Source organism: Biomphalaria glabrata, chromosome 4 (assembly GCF_947242115.1).
Source record: "Biomphalaria glabrata chromosome 4, xgBioGlab47.1, whole genome shotgun sequence".
Classification (NCBI taxonomy): domain Eukaryota; kingdom Metazoa; phylum Mollusca; class Gastropoda; family Planorbidae; genus Biomphalaria; species Biomphalaria glabrata.
This window is the reverse complement of record NC_074714.1, coordinates 34,667,664-34,691,171: the sequence shown is the minus strand read 5'-3', so window position 1 is coordinate 34,691,171 and position 23,508 is coordinate 34,667,664. Positions and strand designations below refer to the sequence as shown.

The 23,508-nt window shown below is 32.2% G+C and overlaps 2 protein-coding genes across 4 annotated transcripts in view; one reads left to right on the top strand and one right to left on the bottom strand.

Moving 5' to 3' along the window:
• LOC106070848 (germinal-center associated nuclear protein-like) overlaps positions 1–20,135 on the top strand; it is a 37,674-nt gene extending 17,539 nt beyond the window's left edge. For all 3 annotated transcript variants that reach the window (XM_056027293.1, XM_056027294.1, XM_056027292.1), the window contains exons 11-33: positions 155–303; positions 390–458; positions 1,031–1,180; positions 5,745–6,013; positions 6,424–6,643; positions 8,084–8,284; positions 8,394–8,499; positions 8,803–8,951; positions 9,451–9,596; positions 9,784–9,948; positions 10,234–10,435; positions 10,923–11,083; positions 11,995–12,185; positions 12,446–12,597; positions 12,726–12,926; positions 13,822–14,076; positions 14,598–14,759; positions 14,862–14,988; positions 16,254–16,452; positions 16,665–16,842; positions 17,107–17,233; positions 18,202–18,312; positions 18,932–20,135. In XM_056027293.1, coding sequence (XP_055883268.1) covers positions 155–303; positions 390–458; positions 1,031–1,180; positions 5,745–6,013; positions 6,424–6,643; positions 8,084–8,284; positions 8,394–8,499; positions 8,803–8,951; positions 9,451–9,596; positions 9,784–9,948; positions 10,234–10,435; positions 10,923–11,083; positions 11,995–12,185; positions 12,446–12,597; positions 12,726–12,926; positions 13,822–14,076; positions 14,598–14,759; positions 14,862–14,988; positions 16,254–16,452; positions 16,665–16,842; positions 17,107–17,233; positions 18,202–18,312; positions 18,932–19,425 — 4,184 coding nt within the window. In that variant the 3' untranslated portion in view covers positions 19,426–20,135. The remainder of the gene's footprint in view (positions 1–154; positions 304–389; positions 459–1,030; positions 1,181–5,744; positions 6,014–6,423; positions 6,644–8,083; positions 8,285–8,393; positions 8,500–8,802; positions 8,952–9,450; positions 9,597–9,783; positions 9,949–10,233; positions 10,436–10,922; positions 11,084–11,994; positions 12,186–12,445; positions 12,598–12,725; positions 12,927–13,821; positions 14,077–14,597; positions 14,760–14,861; positions 14,989–16,253; positions 16,453–16,664; positions 16,843–17,106; positions 17,234–18,201; positions 18,313–18,931) is intronic.
• Positions 1,661–3,656, bottom strand: LOC106070849 (uncharacterized). Its single transcript, XM_013230829.2, has one exon. It carries the CDS (start codon positions 3,537–3,539, stop codon positions 1,743–1,745), a length of 1,797 nt encoding a protein of 598 aa, XP_013086283.2. The 5' UTR covers positions 3,540–3,656; the 3' UTR covers positions 1,661–1,742.
• Positions 20,136–23,508: the final 3,373 nt, after the last annotated feature.

The following is a 23,508-nucleotide window of genomic DNA, read 5'->3' as shown; positions in this document are numbered from 1 at the left end:
AAATTGAAAAATTGATTATTTTTCTTTGCCTAAATATAAGTTTACTAGAATAATTTGTTCAAGTGGTATATGTATCTATTTTTTAAACTTTTTTTTAAGGGTGCAAACTGAATAGGTTATGATGGACATTTTATATTTCTTTTGCTTGTTACAGTAAGAGGAAGACAACAATCTGATCTGGCGTCAGCCAAAGCCTTTTCTGGAACCTGTCCTGATATGTGCCCTGAGAAAGAGAGATATTATAGGGAGGACATTAGGAGGCTGGCTCTTTATGAAGTGATACCCTCCACTTTGACTAGTATTGTAAGTCAGGAATCTTGTGAGAAACAGATTCACTTCTTCATTCATGAACTACTTGACTGTTATTTTCACTTTTTGTTTTCATCTAGACTGGCCAGAAGTCTAAAGTGGATCACAGTCGAGCTGTCAAAGAATACAGTAGATCTTCTGCTGATCAGGTAAATTAGATCTTAAGAAAAGCTCCCAACATTTATTTTTCTAATATTCTATTTTTGATGCACAATCTATTCAGCTGATATTTCCACTTATAAATAGAAGCATTAGCATACAAAAGATACATTTTGGAAAAACTGCTGTACAGCATTCTTTTATAATCAATAACTAAACGAAAGGAAAGTAAGCGTGGATAGAAAGAAGGACATTTTAGTACCCCAAATTAATGCGCATTTAATTCATTTTAATATTGAATGATTTGTTATTTTGTTTAGTGTCTGTATTACATATTACAAAACGACATGGCTCGTCAAGTTAGCATTTCTTATTGTATCTGGAAAGCTTTATTTTTTAGTGGCTTTTTTTTTACCTACATGCTTCACATCTAAAAGAACTATAAGTCTACTAGTTAAACAATCAACTAATTTGATTTGTAAAAATGTTTATAACTTATAGTTTTTGTTTGCAATGATTTTCTTTGTGTGGCTCCTATCAACATTCAATGTTGTGTTGTCTTACTTCTTACTATCTACACCTTTGTTGACTATTGACTGATTAATTTGTTAATGCTGAACAGGAAGAGCCACTGCCACATGAACTTCGCCCACTACCTGTTCTGGTACTTACTATGTACTATTTATTGTCCCAAGTAGCTGACCAGGGAGGAGATGGACAGTGGTCAGAGTGGTATGATTTCTTGTGGGACCGTACTCGAGGAATAAGAAAAGTAAGCATTAAGGCTAAATATTTTTCAATAGATGCAGGTTATATTACTTAAAGCAAATAAAATAATAGAACTAAGGATTTGGTTGATGTATGAATGTCATTTTTTAAATTTTAATTTTAACTTTTTTCAAATAATGCAAAACTGTAGACTAAAAAATTGCTGTTTTTGAAATTCCTTTACAATGCAGAATCTGTTTTTTTTTATTTTTTTTATTTACACATCTTGCATAGAGAGAAATGATGAATCATCTTCACTAAAGTTTAACTTGTTAAATATGCTACACTACAAATGTAAACTTACTTTTGATTAAATATAAAATTTATATTGGTAAAGTAGCTGCTTCAATGAAAGAGACATTTTGTTGATGATTGAAAAGTAGCTTAGAACATTTTGGTTAAATTTTTTATTTTCTTTTAAGTTTATTTTATGCATAGTCTAAAAAGCACATGAATTTAGAATAAAAACAACAACACACAACTATGTTGAAGCCAAAGCATCAATATAACATAATTTGATTGTAATTAATGTTAAGTATTTGTGCACTACTGTAGATATGATAGTGTCAGTAAGGTAAGTCATAATCAAAGTAACAAGATTGTCTTGCACTATCTGCTGAAACCTCAATAGTGCCTTTAGGTGCTAGGGACAGAACCATTTCCTGGATGTTCCATAACATGACATACTGGAGTGATGAGACTAGGTTGTGACGCTCACCATAATCCAACTCAAATAAGTATCCATGGATATTATTGGTTCTGTTTCTTCCCCTGGTGTCGGTCCACTGGACTGTGAAAGCTTGAGTCTCAGCATCTAAGTTAAAACCCAGTATAACAACTGAAAGATTTTGATAGCTGTTGAAAGAGCAGTTAGCTATGATGGGGCGCTGAAGATCTTGCATTATTTCTTCATTTAGGTTGGCTTTAATTTGCCTAGTTTTGCAGATGTAGTCAGAATCCCAGGCAAAGGAAATTATTTTTTGTACCTTAGCCCCAGCAACACTTATGGCTGTGTCCAGGCGCTCTTTACTTGTGCGATCTAACAGTTCACCCATTCCTGAAGCCATAACATCAACAGGTAAACATGGGTCATCTCTAAGGTATTCAAATGCCTCAGCATTTAACCAAAAGTCAAACTTGACACCTGTGTTTGCAAGTCCTTGTTGTGCTTTCTGGAAAGCAGCAAATATCTCCCTGTTGCTTGCAGAGAAAGCCTCTGTAAAGGTAACATTTGGTTTCAAAGTTGGGTTCAGGTAGTGAATAGCTTTGTCGAGTACAGGATCTCTGAGGAACACTGGATCATTGATCTCCTTTGGCCAATAGTAACAACCTTTTGCTGCCCCTCTCCCTTCTTGTACAGCAATAATATCCACTGACCTAGTTTGAGCAATAGCCACAAACCCTGTCACATGATCAGTGACTGTGCCATTTAATTGGGACCTGTTAAGATCTATGTATGGAGATATGGCAAACTTTTTCTCATGACCTTTGACCCAGCCACCAATTTTGGTGTATAGTGTAACATAGGGGCTGGCAGCAGTTATTTGTGCAAGACAGCATTCATCTGTTCCATAGTATCCTTCCAGAGCATCATAGAGTGTTGGTTTATCATGTAGACTGTGATAGTTGGTTGTTTTTGAGAGCTCAGCAGTTGCCTTCATGTTACTGTACCTTGAATGATGCTCTTGTATAATTCTTTCCACCCAGACATAGTATGCTGGCATGATTTCAGAATCAAAATTATTTGGGATTCCTGGCAAACCAAAATAAACATTTAGTCCCTGTTTGTAGGCCTCCTGAAGTAGCAGCTCATGTGGATCTGTGCCAGCAAAGCTGGTGAATAGGACAACAACGTTTGATCCTGGCTTATAGTCGCATGGTGCTGATGAATTATATTCTGTGTATTTGCCAGGAAGAACAATTCTGTAGTAGATCCTAGAGCTGATGATCTTTTTGTCATACTTTGGGCACAGCATTATGTCATCGCTAAAGTTTTCCTCATACTGGTATGTGACTATTGCACTCACCACAAGGTTCATGTCATTTAAATCCTGTATGGCCTCATCGTAGCACCTCTCACCCCAGGCTGGGTTGCTCTGCTTGTAGCTACCGCACCAAATGAAGTTGAGGTCCCCCATCATATCCTGCCTTGTTCTCTGAATGATAGGTGGCGCCCTGAGAAATATGGTGTCACCACCTTGTTTCTTGAATGTTTCCAGGCTGCTGCTCCACTCATTACTAGAAAATCTGTCCCTGAACCATGCCGCTGTCACAGGGTATGGAGGGCCTATCTGAGATTGAACTAATACAATACATAATGTAGTCAAGCAGAAAGTTATAACTAGATTTTCTGTAGAAATCATGCTTTCAGTCCAATAAAAAAAACTATGCCAGTTTGAGTTAGAATGTAACCTTTGGTGAAAAAACACTGCACCTGCATGTGTACAAATAATTTTAAAGTTCTTATCTTAACAGCGTAAAATGTTGTGCTAACAAATTTTTGAGGGTTTTTTTTTGTTTGCTAAGATTACTTCTTAAAAAAATTCCTTGGTCTAGTTTTTTTTCTGTAATGTAAATTATCTATTTTCACATAGTTTTTCAATTGCAATGACAGATATGCATTTATTTGATTTATACAATCAAAACAATTTTCAACAGTTTACCAATTATTAACCAGATTAACTCTATGAATTTTTTTTAATATTAGGAATGAATATAAAGAAAAACAGTTTAGTGCATAAAAGAATTATTGTTACTAAACATTTATTTAGGACATAGTACAAATGCCCATTCCTCTTTATACAGAACATATATTGCTTAGTGTCTCACAACTCAAAAATGAAACGTGCAGAACATCTACAATTTTTAACATTTTTGTTTTGGCCTTTGTTTGAACAATAGTTCTGTAAATTTGTTACACCTCTATTTCTAGGGGCTCATTTCCCAAGACACTCAGGACTGGAGATGAGGCCAAAGGTTGTAGGGAAAACCTGTCATATTCCTTCTCTGTACATCAGCCATTGGGGGGGGGGGTCTTGAGGAATGCTGTGTGGATCTTGACAAGGCTGTTGAGGTTCTCTTCCGTCCCTGCTAATTAAATAAACATATTTATGCTCTGCTTCCCTATAGGCCTATTTGTTTCCTTTAATGAATATTTCCACCTGGGCGCCAGGTTGAGGAGAGAAGCTTTGCCTGGGTAGCTGTGCGCCTAACATTGTATTGGTACCATCTTCTAAAATAAAGAAACCTTTCTACTTTAAAGCATAGTTTCTCTGAAGTATGACCCTTCTTCTAATCAATTTTCTCATGTTTCTTTTAAAAACAGTATAACATAATGTGTCAACTGGTTAAACTTTCATATTGTAATAAATTTTAAATTTTAAGACTGGGATTTTTAATTTTGGGATCTTTGGGCGCCTCTGAGTCCAGCCAGCTCTAATGGGTACCTGACATTAGTTAGGGAAAAGTAAAGGCAGTTTGTCGTTATGCTGGCCACATGACACCCTCGTAAACCGTAGGCCACAGAAACAGATGACCTTTACATCATCTGCCCTACAGACCACAATTTCTGAAAGGGAAACTTTTACAAAAAGTACATAAAAAGAAAGAATACTTTGACAAATTTATGTCCTGTTCTAAAACATTTTTTTGCTTAATTCGTATGTTGTATTAAATTAAGACGCTATTAGTTTTGTGTGGAATGTCCGTCCGTCCATCCATCCCGTTTAGATCTTGTGAACTAGAGAAGATATTGAAAATCCGAAATCATGATATTTTAGACCTTTCAAAGTTCTGATGCAACGGCTACTTTTTTCTTTTCTGAAAGTGAAAAATGTAATTTTTAAAATCAACTATTCAAGCAGTTTTTTCATAAAAATACACCATTTTTTACAACTATTCACTATTAATAGTAACAAACACAGGAGGCTATTTAGTAAGGGAGATGATCATTTACCATATTTTTAACACATTTATGCAAACTGTTTTAGATTTTTTGTAAAAATGTTTTTTTTTTTTTTTACAAATCTATTGCTAAGTTATGTAAGTTCTGTCATACTACATTTACAAAAAAAATGTTAACTTTTTTTTTCAAAGAGAAAAAATCTATTTAATATGCATACAAGTGGGACATAATTTAAAACAACAATTAATAGGTAGTTTTTCATATTATCACATGAACTGCAGGGTGGTACTGCATCTAAAAGACACCTAACTAAGGATTTAAAAAAAATTTTTTTTACCAAATATTTTTTTTTTTTCATTCTGATATTCTTTCTGAAAATATTGAAACTTGTCTTTTTACCTGCCTGGGTGAACCACTTGGGGGCCGATTTTGAGTTTGTATTTCCACACAAACTGTCTTTGTAACCTTGTTAAGCTATGGTTTTTGTTTCTTTTAAACACTAAAATGCTTTTGCTCTTCAATATCTTAGTATTTTTAAATAAAGCATCTTTTACAATGTTGGGTATAAAAATTCATATGTAATATTTGTAGTGTCCTTAAATCATAAAACATTAAGGTAGTAATTAACTGTATATTTGAATCATATTTTTGGTATTGATGTTAGGATATCACACAACAACAACTGACTGATGTTTTAGTGGCAGAGCTGTTAGAGAAATGTGCCAGGTTTCACATCATCTGCTCGGAAAGACTCTGTGAAGAAGAGCCAAATACCTTTGACTCGAAGATCAATAATGAAAATTTGACCAAGTGTCTACAAACGCTGAAAGAGATCTATGCTGACTTAGAAAAAAAGCAGATATACTGTCCTAATGAGGCAGAGTTCAGAGGTTACATGGTACTAATGAATCTTAACGAGGGAGACACAATGAGGTGAATGTTCTAGTACTAAGATTTTTTTGTCTGTGTTTTAGGGGAAAAAACAAAAATTATCATTTGAAGCCCTACAGGTTTTGGAAAGAAGCTGGTAAAATAAAGTTAATGTCTTTTTTTTTAAAGCACTAAAGTTAATGTCTTTTTTTTTAAAGCAATCACTTTTGCCTTCAAATTGGCTCATTAGAACTGATATTACTTTAAAAAATCATGAATTTCTTAGTAAAACAAAATCTTCTGTGTTCTTGTGTAATAAAATCTGTTTCTCTTTGAATTCTTGGGAAAGCTATTTTCATCTGAATTTATATAAAATATCACTTAAAAAATCTACATAAACAATTAATAATGCAATCAAAATTAAGATTTTTACAAGTGGAGCTTAAAAAAATTGGTTGCTATTTTCTCTTCAGGGAAATTCAACAACTTCGCCCAGAAGTTCGAGACTCAGAGCCAATACACTTTGCAGTAAAAGCCTACAATGCTGTGAACTCCAACAATTATGTGAGATTTTTCCGTCTGATTAAAGGAACATCTTTTCTCAATGCTTGCATTCTTCACCGCTATTTTAATCAGATTCGAGTCAAGGCTCTAATCATCATTATGAAGGCTTTCAACCGCATTAACAGAATGGTAAGATTCTAATTTTAGTATTGGATTTAATGATATGTAAATTATTTACATTTCCTTGTATTTCTATTGAATGCCTGAAGATCTCAGGAGTAAAAAATGATTTCTACTGTCCTAATGAGGCAGAGTGAAGAGTTTACAGGGTGATAATGAATCTTAATGAGGGAAAGAAAGACTAAAATGGCTTCAGGCAAAGTGTGAAATCTTGATTTAAAATATTTTATTAATAAACTTCTTGGTATCGTATTTCTATTTGCCAGTTATCTAAATAATTTAGTCCTGTTCTTTAATTTGTGGAGTTTGATATGATGTAAGGCAAATTCAAAATAAGTTGAATCAGGGAAAAAAAAAGAAAATACGCTTGAAAAATATGGAAGTCTTATTTTTTATGCTATTTCTATTTAAGCCTTTTATCTAGAATGCAGCTTTTTTTTTGGGGAAGTACTGAAAATAAAATATAATTAATAGAAAGATTAAAGTTTTCAGGCTGTGAATCCATCTAAACCATGTTTTAGCAAGCACCCAAGAGGTAAAAGTAACAAGTTTGTGAAATTTCATTTGAATCTGTATGGCAATTGAGATTTCTTGATGCATACATACATCAGTCAGTTATATTTTGTGCTTATAATATAGATTGAAAACATTTGATACCTGGATCCATTTAATTACAATATATCATGAATAAAAGATAAGTTGGTAGGTGAAATAAATAATCACTAATAAATATTTTATGGTCAGTTTTTTTGTACAAATGACTAACAAAATGTTATAATATAATGTGTTTTGTATTAGTTACTTAGATATAGATATATAAGAAACTAATTTGTAAATTATCTAAAATTATGCCATTTATTCAAATACATAGATTTATTTTTTTGGTATTAGTGACAAATAAAAAAATGACTGGATAAAAATGTATGTGACATATAATATATATATATATTATATTTTAAAATATTTGTAGCTAGTTTTCAGAACAAAAAATACTATTAGATGTTTGTTGAAAACTTCTTTTCCTCACTCCATCATCACATGCATCCATATGTAGTTGGATCTCCTATTCCATTTATTAAGATGTCATAAAATGAATAATTACTTTTATAATTCTGTTTATTAAGATGTCACAAATGAATAGTTAATTTTATAATTTGAAAAATCACTGTCCAATTTATAGATCTTACTGATTTGAAAGGTTTGAATTCCTCATAATAACAAACAGATCATTTTTAGAGTGAGCTTATATAAGATAATTTTTTAAATTCCAAAATACTATTACCTGTTTTTGGTAGATAAAACATTATATAATACTGTGAAACCATCAGTAAGTATAAGTGCTGTCTTGTTATAAGTGTTTAAAATTTCTGTATTAAGATTAGTATGCAATAATTGTAATCATAACAGTACAAACCTTATTGTCATTTTGTCATTTTGTTGTCCCTCCAGTTCCCAATTCAAGAGCTTACTAGACTGTTATGCTTTGAAAATGAATCTGAGACCAAAGAATTTTGCCACAATTACTGTCTGAGTTTTGAAGGTAATGATATTGTCTTGGACTCCAAGACATTTGCTGAGCCAGAAATGTCTCTTTCACTGAGGAGGTCTCAGACTCTTGTTGAAACAAAACTGAAAACATCAATTGGTGAGGTTAGTCAACAGTGCAGTGTAAAAAAAGATGGTTTTGCTAGAAAAATATTGTGTGCCTCATTTACTGACATTAAAAAATGTGATTTGTTTTGGTGACTTTACTACCCAGGCTATCAACGGTTGCCCGCTGCCAGTGCTCAATCTCCGAAGTCCATCTTCTAGTTTTGACCCAGAGGGAATGTTTATCATCACTCCAGACATCCAGGAAGCTCTTGGTTGGTTATTTTATAAAGCTTTGGATATTCTTACATTTTGTGTTCCTTCAGTCACAAACAATTGACGATTGGTTGATCAGATATTTAATATTTTATGTTTGTAGTGTAATTCAAATATATTTTTATTACAAAAATTTCATTGTAAGTTTGCTTTTATATTTTATGAAATATTAATTATAATAAGATATAACTTTTCTTTTCAAAATTTTCTTTCAATGAATAACTAAAATCATGTAAAACCCCCCACTATACTGCTCATATAACTGAAAGTACTTTTTCAAATTTACATTTTTTTATGTTTAGCAACAAGTGGCTTGCTTGCCCCAAGGCTTGCTGTACAGGAAGTTTCAGAAGAACAAACTAATGAACCTGAAAACTCACAACAGACTGTTGCTGAAGCTTCTTTTCGAACAGTAGCAGTAAAGAGAGAAAACATTACAGTATCTAATGATGTAATAAATTATTTTGATTTAGTTGTATCACACTGTCTCTATATTGTTGGCTCATACTTAGTTGTATCACACTGTCTCTATATTGTTGGGTCATAGCAAGAAATGTTTTCTTCTATCCAATGTTGACACTAACTTTGTTTTGCCGATAGTTTACTTAAAGGGAAACCCTTGGTTTGGATGTAGAACAATTAAGTTCAACAAAAATGGAAAGCATAATTGTGTCATTTTGCTGGCTAATAAAAATTCCTTAATTTATTAAGCTAAATAATAAATTAAAAGAAAACATCACCCTCATCTGCTAAATTCATCACTGGATCATTTGGTTCAGTGCAGATATGAAAAAGCTGATTTTGGAAAATTCCAAAGCTGTAAAGATCTAAGAAAGATTGAAATTGAAAGATTTGTTCCAATACACTAGAGAGCTTGGATTCTTCTTCTATGCCAGTGTTTTATCTGTTTTGTTGTTGTCTCAAAATTTGTGTTTTTTTTGTTATTACAGGTGATTAAAAGTTTGACCAGGACTTTGATCTTGGAAGTAATTGATAAGAACATAAAAGACATGGCCACAACAGTTTCCATTGGGCACTCAATCTTATTGAATGAAGTTGATAACATTGTTGATGATGTGGTTGTTAGCATGGGCAGGTAACTGTCTTTTACTAACATTTAAACATTTTATTGATACAATTATTTAATTATTTCCTATTCTATTGTACAGCCAATAGCATTAACACTAAATGTGAAGGTAATTGGCATAACACTAAGTGTGAATGTAATTGGCATTAACACTAAAAGTGAATATAATTTTCTAATTATTCTTTGTACATTACAGATCAATCTGTAAGGAAGTGATAGAAGAAGAAGAAACGTTTTTAAGGTTGGCCCTAGAGGAGGAAAGAAAGAAACTAAAAGAATATGAAATGTCTTCAGTCTGCGATGAGCTGGTTAGCAGTACAGTGGAGACTTTGATCCAAGATATTGCCTTAGATGAAATGAAGTAAAGCCTTTTTCAATTAGCTTGAGTCTTTCTCAGAAGAGATTTCATACTTTATTATTCATTTCTTTATTTTAAATGTTGATATTGAAGTTACAGCTTAATGTATTTATTATATTATTATATCCAATCAGAAACTTTCTTTGAAAAGTAGGAAATACTGAGGCTTTGGTTTGAAATAAATTTGTACTCAGTTCAAACTTGTCTCTGCACTTTGCAATATCACGTTTTATAATTCATCTATGCTTGCATTATAAATGAAATAAACATTTGTTCTGGATCTTCCAGACTGGTAAATGGTGAGCTGTTAAGACAGTGCCAGGCAAGAAGCAGCTCAGAGTACAGTCAGGAGCTTTTAAACTCTGTTCTGACAGAAATGATTGCCAGTATCTCCCAAGAGGTTTTTGAAGTAGATGTTGTGGCAAAGAATGAAAGACTCAAGGCTACAGCTAGATGTGTCCAGTTGATAACATGCAGGAAATTTTTCCAGGTAGCTGTTATTAAAAAACAACAACAATGGTGTATATGAGAGGAATTAATACATTTCTTCCGCCCTCAGTTAATAAGTTTTAAGAAGTGACCAACTAAATTGGCTACCACAATAATTTTATCAGACTAATGTCTTTTTCACATCTGAAATCAGTTGTTTCAAGATGATGCTCAAACCTAGATGAGTCTTTTTAAATACTACTAGTACTTTCTAATATGACATCCTACTCTTTACAAAAAAAATTTTTTTTTTTTTTTTTGTGAACTGCAATAATATTTTATGTACATCTTTACAGTGGGTTAGTTGTAATGAAATAGTTTTCTAATTTAAAGTAAAAGAACCCACTAAAACTTTAAAATGATATTTGAACCTTTGCTTGGCAATATATAAAACTATTGTTTAATGTGTTGCTAAATATTTCAAATCAACATATTTTTTTTTAAACATTATTGTTTCTGCTAATTTTGTCCCTTTTTAACATTTCTAGTGCTGGAAATCCAAGTACATCTCCAAGATTAAGGTACAGCGTGCCATGCTGGATTTTCCAAGTGCTCCCCCAGCCATCTCTATCAGTGAACAGTTACAGAAGCTGGTGCCTGCAAGGAAAGACAAGAAGATTTCTGAGAAATCATTTTACATTGGTGACAGGTAGTCCCCCTTTGATAAGTAATGGAGTTAAAATAGATATTAATGAATGAATTAATTAACTTTATCATTAAACAAGTTTCAAATAAATACAACCACAAGTTTTTATCTTCATCTTCCTGTAGCTTACTTATTGTAAACATCTTTTAAAACTTTTTGTTAGGTTTAAAAGTAAAACATATTGAAAATCTGAGAGTTTATTGCAAGAAATTTGGATCTTATTAGGTTTATGTAACGAGAAGGATGATATAATACTTGATATTCGCAATTGTGATTAAATACATCCTATGTTCAATAAAGATGATGAAGATCATTACCTTAGTTTTGTAGAATGCTTGTAGACATATCTCTTGTAGGCTTGTCATCCACAGCAGTATTACAGTACTTTCAATTGTGTAAAGACAAAAGACTTCTTGTAGAATGTAGTAAAATGAAGTTTATTTCCATGACATCAATCCAATTAGCATAATTCTATTTGATGAACATAATAACTTCTGACTTCACTTAAAATACTTTCATTTCTCATTAAGTTCATTGCTTGACTTCACATAAGATTAATAACTTTAAGCTAATAAATTCAACTCATACTAAGTACTTCTCTTGACTACATACTTGTAACTAACTTCCTTCAACTACACACTTATACTGCTTATTGTTCAACTAATATTCCTGAGCTCCAACTGTAGACTGTCGATTTCTATATGACCTTACTTCCGGTCATACCTAAATCACTTTCACTATTTACATTTTCACGCTCTATGTTCACAAAATTCACTAAAGTACAATAAGGTCCAATAAGTTAACTATTTTGACTGTGACAGTTTACTTGTAAATAAGTAATTTCATGAAGAATTGATTTAATTGTATTTTTTTAATGTAATCATTTCTTTCCATGTTACAAATTGTGTTAACAGGGCTAAGCTTACTATTGCATCACCAATGAAAATAATACAAGAGCAATTATACTTAACAACTCATTTAACTATGGCGTCTGCAAGAAAGATGCTGGCTAGCCTGTTGATGTGGAATCCCCTGGACTTGTCATCTATTGTTGGTCCTACACTTAATACTGCTGTTCAATTTTGGTTGTCAGAGAAACTAGTTGGTCAGTGTAGATTGACTTCATATATATATTTTTAGCTTTTTTTTAAATTTCTGATTTGCAATTCATGAAAAGCTGGCCAGACTATTTAACACAGTCTTATATCTTTGTTTTAGAATCCCAAGTTAGATGCATTTGCCTTCTATGTTATGTGATAGGTTATACTTTCACTTGTGATTAATTTATTATAAAATGAGCATTCGTGTATAGTTTAAAAAATAGCCCTGTCAAATAAATTGTAGTTTATCCAATACTTCTTTCAGATCCAGATACACTCCAACCTCAATGGAAACTTCTTGTTTCTCTACCAGAGAAACAGCTAGAGGATGTGTCAGTTTTTCATAAATGGATTCGAGCCAAACTCTGTAAAAACAATGCAAGAGACACAATCTTAGAGACCTCGCCAACTTATCAGGTTCATGTTTATATTTTTTGTTTGCTCTTTGTAGATTGAAAATATTTTTCAAGCACTTTGTTGGAGCTTCATCTAAGAATTCTCTGTGCATTAAAAATTAGAGTCTACTATTATTTTCTTTTCTTCAGGGCCAGGTTCTTACATTGCACCATATCAATCCGTTTAACAGTAACTCTGTCGTAACACCTATAGGTGTTTGCATACGTTGTTTTCATGGATGCTGGAATGATACACAAGAGATTGATGTCCAGAGGAAAGATTTACTGAAGGGCACCAATGCTGTACTGTTCATAACATCCATTGCAGAAGAGTTGTCAAAGAAATCCCAGGTAATTCTAAAGATTCTTTTGGTTGTGTTGGTGCAGGAGATTGACACATTTTTGAGTTACAATAATAAAAAAGTGTTTTTTTAAATAGATATCTTACATTTAGCTACCTGCACATTTTTCTTTGGATTCTATGGCATAATAAAAAATAAGATCTAAATTGAAAAAAACAACAACAAACAAACAATAAATTAGATTAAAGGGAAAAATAAAACAGCTATTAAATAATTTAAAAAAAGTGATTTAAAAAAAAAGTATTACATACTAGGAATGCTGATCACTAGAAGGAGAATAGTATTTGACCTCACAATTAAACAGTGAAATATGATGAGTGCCAACTCTGTGATTTTGTATTTGATGTTTCTTGAACTACTGATATAAAGAAGTTGACTTAACTATAACTATTTACTGACTTGCTGGCATCTTTATTTAATTATGATTTTGACTTCTCTATGTATTTGTTTAAAATTCTACATTTCCCCTACCATGGGAAATTCAATCCTGAGGATTCCTTTCCTTGTCTCACAACCAGCAAAAATAAATGACATTCATATTTTCTGTTTCATCAATCCTAGCCCTTGTTTATGGTCAAAAAATATTTGAGATTTATATTTTCTGTTTCATCAGTAATAGCCCTTGTTTATGGTCAAAAAATGTTTAAGATTTATATTTTCTGTTTCATCACTAATTGTCCTTGTTAAAGGTGTTTCTTTTTTTATAATATGATATGATAGTGAAAAAAAAAAGTCGTGTAAAATATATAAGATTAATGTTAGCCTTTGGGTCAAAAGATGCAAATATTTAATTACACTTAAACAGTATAAATTTCTGAGCAGTTGTATATTGCTGTTGATCTTTTCATTGAACTATTTTCACATCTGTTAGAAACTTATTTCAGCTCATGGCATGGACTAAAGATAAAAAGCGCCTGCATCAAATACTGCTTCAAAAAAGAAAGAGTCCAGCCCTCCCTTTAGTTGTGATTGTACCAAGACTATCAGAGCAATGTTTTGTTACTATGTCAATGCTAGATGACATGTTGGAACTGACTTCATTGTATGACCAAGACCTCATTAGTGCAGTTCATCTGGCAGAACCTTTTATAGGCTCTGAGGAACAACACTTGGTGAATTATCAAGACTGGACATCACAGGTATCAACAATCAATGAATTGGATCCTAGAAATGGAAGTTGTTTAATTACTTAGTTCATTTTTTACTTAGTTCACTTTTTCTTGAAACCTCTGAGTCTTTGTTCTTAACACAACAGCAACTATTTCCAGTTTTAAGTCTTGCATGTAACTCCTAAGCAAATAAAGATAACCATAAAAAAAACCAACAAAATAGAACAATGTGTGTTTTAAAAAAAAAAAAAACTTAATACCTTTAAAACCCCAAAAAGCCTTGCAGACATTCATTTTCCAAGGTAGGTCTAATACTCTGCGCTAACCCTTTCTTTGTTAAAAATTTTTCAGAAAAAGAGCTTTACATATCTTGTCTTTACTAAAAAAAACTTATCTGTCTACTTCCAATGATACATGATAATCTTATCTTATACAAAATTTGAAAAAAATACTGTTGTAATGCAAAATGCACTCGTTACAATAATTTGAATACAGTTAATATTTTTGTCAAGTAATAAAACAAACGATTTTGGGTTTCTTTTTTCTATTAGCTGACCAATAGCTTGAAGTTTACTGTCAATAATTTACCATTAGCTCCAAAACTGCGAGCTAAACCAGTCTCTGATGCTGTGGAGGATGCAGTCGTGGAGTTTTATAAAGCTCCTGTCTTTCAAGATTTACGCACGAGAAGCAAACATCAAAAACTACACCAGGTAACTATTACATGCTCTCTTGAAACAAGCACATTGATGCCTTGAAACATTTTGACTTGGTTAGACCTGATCTAAATATTGTCACTTTGTTTTTCACACCAGTCACCCAACACTTTGCTGACACTGTACAACGCTGTGATTGAGCATGTTTCTATGGTGACTGCATCAGGTTCACTCTCTGACATCTCATGGCCATCACCAGAATTTGACCAGCACAGTATTTCTGCTAGTGAGTCTTTTTTGCATCGTAAAACTTTTTGTTCTTTATTCTTGAATACATTAATATTTGATGAATGTTCACTATGTCAAGAGTTCAATTTTGATTCCATGTTTCAGTTTTTCGTAATATAAGGTGACTAAGTATTTTTTCAGTATTTGAATGTAGTGACCATTTGAGCTAATAAACCCAATTAGTTATTTTACTCAGGATTTATGAATGCCCGACATTTGCATGGAAGATTAATGGTAATTAGCCATTGTTCAGACCATCTATTATTCAAGTTACCTGTTGGCCTTGGAAACAAATGTGCTCACTTATACCCACCCCATGGACACCTGTGTTTTAAAAACTCTATTGATATCTGATACCATCTCAAGCAAAAATAAAGATTATGATGGTCACACACTGTATAAATGTGGATATTTAGACATACAAAGAAATTTTTTTTTCTTAGGCATATTAACCCACTTTTTATATTTATCTAGATAACTATTTCTACTAACGAATAGCTGTAAAATTCGCTTTTAATTCATTGTATATCCTTTTTTTATATTACAATAATTTCAATTTATATAACTAAGTGTTTTTTTTTTTGTTTTTTTTTTTACAAGAAAACTCTTACCACATTTAAAACAGCTCCAACTTTTACTGTTAAACATCTTACCACATTTAAAACAGCTCCAACTTTTACTGTTAAACATCTTACATCATTTAAAACAGCTCCAACATTTATTGTTAAAAATGGACCTCATTCACCAATCGTAACCAAACAACATTTAGCCACGTGATTCTCTATCTCTTCTATACAAATTACGATCTAATTTTTAATACACAATGGCTATCACATGACAGTTTTTTTTAGTTGTTTTATCAATATTATCACATGACTAAATGCTGTTTGTTTACGATTCGTGAATGAGGTCCATTTACAACATTTAAAATAGTTCCATGTTTATTGTTAAACAACTTACAAAATTTAAAACAGCTCCAACTGTTATTGTTAAACTACTTATAGCATTTAACTTTATTATTAAGTGCTAGTCTTTATACAGATTTTAGGTCCACACATTCATAACATATTGCTCATTCAAATATCACCAACCAGACACTCTCACAAAATCATGTTTATCAATACATTTCATTACAGTCAACACACAGTCACATCATATCAATCAGATGGTCTTATTAAACTTGACCTTCAATTACATCATCAAAATCATCATAAAAAGCAATCTAGTTTTCAGTATTAATATTTTAATGTTTTCGTTTGTTAGATTTCATACCATCTACTTGGAACAGTGAAGAGCACATGTGTAACTTGTATGAACTTATTGGCAAATTGAGGTTACCATTGTTCCGCTATAGTGATATGGAAACCGAGGATTGGTCAACAGTGTGTCAGGATGTTTGGGCTTATGTTAATTCACTCACTAAAAAAGACAGCGGCTCAGCTAAACTTTGTTTGTTTCACCAGTAAGTCAAATTATTTGTTTTGTTTAACTTTAGAAACTACAGTATTTTTAACCAATACTTGCTAAAAGAAAACAAAATAAAAAGTTTGATTGAGTAAAAATACCTGCTAAAAGAAAACAAAATAGCAGTTTGAGTAAACTACTTGCTAAAAGAAAACAATGTTCATATTGCATCTATTAATCATCAATCTGTTACAATCTGTTAATTATCAGAGTGGCTGATCTGCTGTCCAAAGTCAAGAAAAACTTTGACCAGTTTTGTTGGCTAGCAGAAGAGTGCGGGCCCTGTGAACCAACCTATGTCAATATGGCCTGGACTGACCTGATTGATGCATGTATACATTACAGACTGGTGTCTCTGCGTACAGGACATGTGGAGATCAGAAAACCTGTAAGTGCTTCTATTACTTTGAATCTTACACTGTTTTGTTTCAATTTCAGAACTTAAGTATTTACATTTCCACAATTTGGACAAAAATATTTTATTACCTAAACTTTTGTCATTACTTTATTTATTCTCAGACTTTATGTTGCCACAAATAACTTCTCTCTTATTAGATAACTTCTCTCTTATTAGATAACTTCTCTCTTATTAGATAACTTCTCTCTTATTTTAAACTAACTCGTTTGTCTTTTGTGTTGCATGTTTTCTTAGGAAAAAGCTGAAGACGAGGAAGTTGAAGACTATGAGGAGCCTATGGTTTACTACATAGAGAGTGAATTGGAAGATTGGCAACCACCAGAAGTTTGGCTTGATGCTGTAAGGGATACAGAACAATCAGGTCATTGAGTGTAAACACTTCTAGGAATTGATTCATTGACTCAGTTTTTATAGAAAACAACATTAGAAATTATTTTTAAAATAATATGTATAAACTTAATGTCTTAAAATGCTGCTGGAGTTGAGCTAAAAACAACAATGACTTAATTAAAAGCTCTTATTCAATGAGTAGATAAACAGTGGGGAATGTGTATGAGTGTATGATAGAATATTTTTCATGTGTCAACGTCTGTTAATTATAAGTTAATTATTTAAATTTGTGCATGTAGTTATAGTCTCTGTTTTAAGGAAGAAGTAAACAAAATGTAAGGTTTCACTTTAAATATGTGGAAGTAAAAGAAAATGTAAAGTTTCACTTTAAATATGTGGAAGTAAAAGAAAATGTAAAGTTTCACTTTAAATATGTGGAAGTAAAAGAAAATGTAAAGTTTCACTTTAAATATGTGGAAGTAAAAGAAAATGTAAAGTTTCACTTTAAATATGTGGAAGTAAAAGAAAATGTAAAGTTTCACTTTAAATATGTGGAAGTAAAAGAAAATGTAAAGTTTCACTTTAAATATGTGGAAGTAAAAGAAAATGTAAAGTTTCACTTTAAATATGTGGAAGTAAAAGAAAATGTAAGGTTTCACTTTAAATATGTGGAAGTAAAAGAAAATGTAAAGTTTCACTTTAAATATGTGGAAGTAAAAGAAAATGTAAAGTTTCACTTTAAATATGTGGAAGTAAAAGAAAATGTAAGGTTTCACTTTAAATATGTGGAAGTAAAAGAAAATGTAAAGTTTCACTTTAAATATGTGGAAGTAAAAGAAAATGTAAGGTTTCACTTTAAATATGTGGAAGTAAAAGAAAATGTAAAGTTTCACTTTAAATATGTGGAAGTAAAAGAAAATCTAAAGTTTCACTTTAAATATGTGGAAGTAAAAGAAAATGTAAGGTTTCACTTTAAATATGTATTTTATTTTTCACTAGAAAAGGGACAGATAAAAGGCACAGTTTTGAAAGCCAAATCTTTCAAAGAGGAAAGTCTTGTAGAGTCATCTGAGAATGCTATATCCATGTCACACACAGTTGCAAAGCCTGGTGAGAAGATTGTTATATTTTTACAAGCTTATATCAACTCACACTGTGTGTCTGTCTGTCTGGATAAAAGTTTGAACATGTTATTTCCCCCACACCTATTCTCGGATCAAGTTGAAATAGTTACACAATCATTTATTTTATCTAACAAAACATGAATCAATAAAAAAATTTTACCAATTAGTCAATTAATTACTGATAATTAATTGATTTTTTGATATCAACAATGGAAATTAATCTTTATAAGTATTAAGTGATTACCAGAAGGAAAATCTGTAGTGTTTTGTCCTCTTTGATAATTGTACACTTTATTTCTCACACAACCATTTTTGGATCAAGTTAAAAATTTCTACAATTATTTATTGTACCTAAGAAAACATAAATCAATAAAAAAAATAAAAAAATAATCTAATCTAATACTAATCTTATTGATAGAATTTTTTTTCACTTCTATTGATCTTCCTAATTGCAGACTGCAGTTTTCTATTGGAAATTGTTTTGTTTGCATTACTTTTTTTTATTGCTGGTTATGTTAGAACTCTTTTTTTTTTTTATAATAATTAAATAATGAAGTGGGTGGATACTGTGGTAATTATTTATTTCATTCTTTTAACCTAAACAGCTAACCAGATTCCTTCAGCTGAGTGGAAGACTCTGAAAGATCAGTTTGAGCAAGAGCGCAAGAGGGCAGCAAAGTTGGAAGAGACTTTACAGTCACTGCTGTCTGAATGTAGGCCTGAAGTATATCCCAAAACTCCTTCCTTTCTTCAAGATGTGACACCCATTGTGAGTTTAGGTCATCTATCAACGTGTACCCTTAAAGCTGATAATTTCATGTCTGCAACTCCCAACAGAAACAAAGATTCGTTGAAGAAAACACATTCAGACTCCCTTCCTGTTAAGTTGTCAACTCTAAAGGCCAATCCAAATAGTTCAGTCCTCACAGAGCGATCCTCCAACAGCATTACAGTAACGAATTTGTCATCAAGATTAGATTGTCAGCTGTCCACACCAACTCTTAGTAACAAAATGATCAAACTTCAGGAGCAACTACAAAGTCAGAAAGAAGCAGACGCATTTTTTGAACTCAATCTCAGAAAGTTACTCAATCAATAACTTTGTTTCATAAAGTATTTTGTTGTTTGGAAATACTTTGGCTTGTCATTAGAAATGAAATGAAAATGTGTATGAAACTTGACTGACTAGAGACTTAACTGTAGATAGTTACAAACAAATCAGAAGGCTACAAGGTCAGAATTATTGGAGGAACTTGAAATGTTTTTAATTAGCTGTTAAGTTTCTAGTTACAAAAAGAATAAATAATTCTCTCTTGGCTACTTTGAGTATCATTCATTTGAAATTGTAACATGGTTGGGCACTTTTCTAGCAGTGAGTCTCAAACAGTGCTCCCCTAACGCAAATTTTTTTTTTACATTTTAAAAATGATACTGTTAAAGGAAACTATAACAGTATAGATTTAGAGCAAACCAGATGTAGATGTACACACTTAAGAGAAAGTTTGAATTCAATACACAAATATTTCCGTCTACTGTACCTAAGAGACTGACTACAGAGTATAAGCTGCTTTACATGAAGTATCAACTAACCTAGAGCTGATTGGGCACTTCATGCAACAGGAAATCTAACACTTGTTCTATTAGCATTACTTAGTTTCTATTTGTTCTGCATCATGGTTGAAGTCCACATTGCTATTTCTATCTATGTACATTTTTGTATGTCCATTTTAAAATTAAATTTTGTAATTTTTTTTGTCTCTGTTCACAATGTGCAGAATTTGTTGAATCAAGTTTTTTCTTTGTATATAACACTACAGTATTTTTTTATGTTTTTGTGTTTTTGTTGGTGACTGTTTAAATATGTATTTTTGTATGTGAACAAGAAAAAATGATCAACTTGATTGAAGAATAAATCAAAATAACAAGTAAAGATGTCCTAGCAGACAACCAAAGGAAAAAAGTGATTTTAATTTTAAAATATTGAAAGCTGCCTTTTTAACTACTTCAGATCCATTTGTGGACCCACCAGGCGCTGCCTCTGAGTTTGTGTGTATACAGTCTTTCTTTGTAATCTTTCATTTTAGACTTGTGTACAAAATAATGAATAGTCCCAGTGGTCTATACTTTCAATATCGGCTTTTGTCAAACAAAATAGGCCAGTTAATAATATATACACAAATACTGCAAGACAAAAACTCAATAAAGTGTAGAAACAGAGTATAGGCCTACACAAATACTGCAAGACAAAAACTCAATAAAGTGTAGAAACAGAGTATAGGCCAACTATTTACCCCTCGACCTACTTATTATTGTTCCTTATTCATTTCTTTATAGCGTTTAAACTAAATGGTTTTTTTTTTTTGGCCTCATTATAGCGAGATCTAACTCTACCGATTAGACAGGGTCTAGGTCTAGCTGAAAGAAATAGGGCGGTCTTCAAATGTATGCATAAATATGTCATAGCTGGGCACGTTTCTAGCAGTGAGTCTCAAACAGTTCTCCACCAACGCATAACTTTTTACATTTTAAAAATTATACCGTTAAACGAAACTATAATAGTATAGATTTAGAGATGTGATGCCCAACCTTATACAGACTGCGGACCATTTTAATTTCCGACACTCGTGTCGCGGGCCACATTAATGAAAAGATACAGATAACTGAAATAGAGACTAAACCATTTTAAATAGTTTTATAACAATCCCGTGGCTCCAGTAGGCCTACTTACAGCCATAAGTCAATTACGTAACAAGGGTTTTAGACGTCTCATAACTGAACAAGTTTTTCTACAAAATTAAATGCTTGTAAACATTGTGATCATACCCAGCAACTGTTTTCGGAAATGTGCAAGGTTTACGTACACAACACGGCGCAGAAATCTTTTGTCTGTATTACTCGAAATTTCTCAAGCATGGAAGTCTGGCTTTGTAAGTCAGTCAATTCCAGTTGGTGTCACTCATCAGCGGCAATAGAAATGATTTCGAAATCTGCTGCTCTGTCATTTAGTTTTGAATGAAGATTTTCACCAACATCGTCCACTCGTTTTGCAGTTGTCAGGCCAGAAAGGCGGCACAGCTTCAACTGCATTTTTTTTCAGGCCGATTTTATTCCATCACTGCTAGCAAGCACATTTAAATGCTTCATTTCCCTTCTTAAAATGTGAGCACGTCTGTAGCCTCCATTACAGTCGCGACTCAGTTTCTTGACTTCTTGGTAAAAATTTTCGTCACTCGCTCAACTCTAGACGTAACTTAGCGACTCTTTCCTTAGCGGCTCAAACTAACAATGCCTCCATATTTTTGTAATGGTTTGTTATAGAATGCCTTTTTATGTTATGTTCTTTAAAACAGCCACCACTTTCTGTACAAATCAAACATGTTGGCTTGGTAATGTAGATTTAATAAAGATCTGTCCACTTGTCCTGGAAGTTTCAACATCCAATTTTTGTTTCTTCGAAACTCCCATTTCATAAACGTACAAATGTTACATGGAATGACACCTATCATGTTGATGTCAAAAGTAGACGAACCAAAAATGATGCGCTGTTACAAACATGAGATGCCAAGGACACGGCTTGCTCAAGACAGCCGCGGAATCGTCCAAGACTCTAAAATAACTGTCAATTTTTATCGCCAAAAAAAAAAAAACAAAAACAAAAAAAAATTGTTCTTATTAAAAATTTTTTTATTATGAATAACTAACAAGACAATGCCAAAGTAAAAAAATAATATTAAAAGAAACTAGATCTAGATCTATTCATGATCAAACGTTGTTAAATTATGGTGTATTTTTTTTTTCGTTTAGGAAAGATAATCCAAGATAATTCAGACATTGACTGTAGAGGAAATCCCGACAGAGAGAAAAGTTTTTGTAACGCTGCAATTTGGGCAAACCGTTCATGGGGAGGTAATAATATTCCTGGTCTACAACTGAATTATCCTCCCATGAAAGATACAATCATAGTGCCCTCTGGAGGGTATAATTTTATTTTTACAAAGCTTATATCAACTGACTGTCTGTCTGTCTGTCTGGTTAAAAGTTTGAACATATTTTTTTTTCTCCCATTTCCCATTCTTGGATCAAGGTTAAATCTTTGCACCATTATTCATTGTATCTGACAAGAGATTAATGAATTAAAAAAAAACAATTAGTCAATCATATGCAATTGCATATGGTTTTCATAACTATTGAAATAAGGGGAATTAATGAGAGATGTAGATGTATATATGGATTTAATCCCCTATAATGTTTTAAAAGTTTTTTCTCCCACTTGTTTCGTATTTGTTAAAGGCCAATAGATTACGTTTGGCAAAACTACAAATAGAAATTAATTCATAGTCATATCATGGTAACTATACGCAACCATTGATGTACTGGTATACATGATTGGCTTTTGTGATTAAAGAATAATACTGTTTGACTAAGATCGAGCGTACCTACATATTTCTTTTTGGTCAATATACTGATACATACATGATTCCATTTGGTTTCTGACACACTCAACCGAGACCAATCGATTTAGAAGACTTCAACACTGACCTGCGATGTCACGACCTGTGATGTGGCAACGAGCTAGCTATTGGTCTAAACTGCCCACAGGTTGTGACGTCGCAGGTCATATACATATTCTGAAAGTGTAATGTGCAAGTAGTAAGTATAGAAACCTGAAGACTTAGCACAGGAAAATTGTCCTGACTGAATGTATTTCATTAACGTCATAGGAATCAAAAGTTTTCAAAGTACACTTGTGAATGAAATTCATGTTTATCCAACTCAGTATAAAGTTCATTGTGGTCCCTGGATGAATTTTTAATTTCTTAGTATTGGAAGAGTTATAGACTAATTGCTGGTGAGATCTGTGATTGACAACATTATATATGTTTGTTTAGATTTTTGTAATCTAGATCAATCTTCCAATGTTATTTTTTAAATGCAATATTAAGGTAAGAAATAATTTAACAAAAAACAAAACAAAAAAAAATTTATAGTGCACTTCACGTTTCTTACAAATGATTAATATTAATCATTGTCACGATCTTTTATGTACTGGATGTCACGTTGAAGATTAACTTGATCTAAACAGCACAATCAATGATCGTGGTTGCCGAGGATCTAGAAATCGTCAGTTGATAGGTTGATCATTTAGAAGTTGCTAGTTGATAAGATGATCATCTAGAAGTTG

Coding starts and splice junctions, on each gene's coding strand:
- LOC106070849 (XM_013230829.2), bottom strand. CDS start 3,539: ATGATTTCTACAGAAAATCTAGTTATAACTTTCTGCTTGACTACATTA.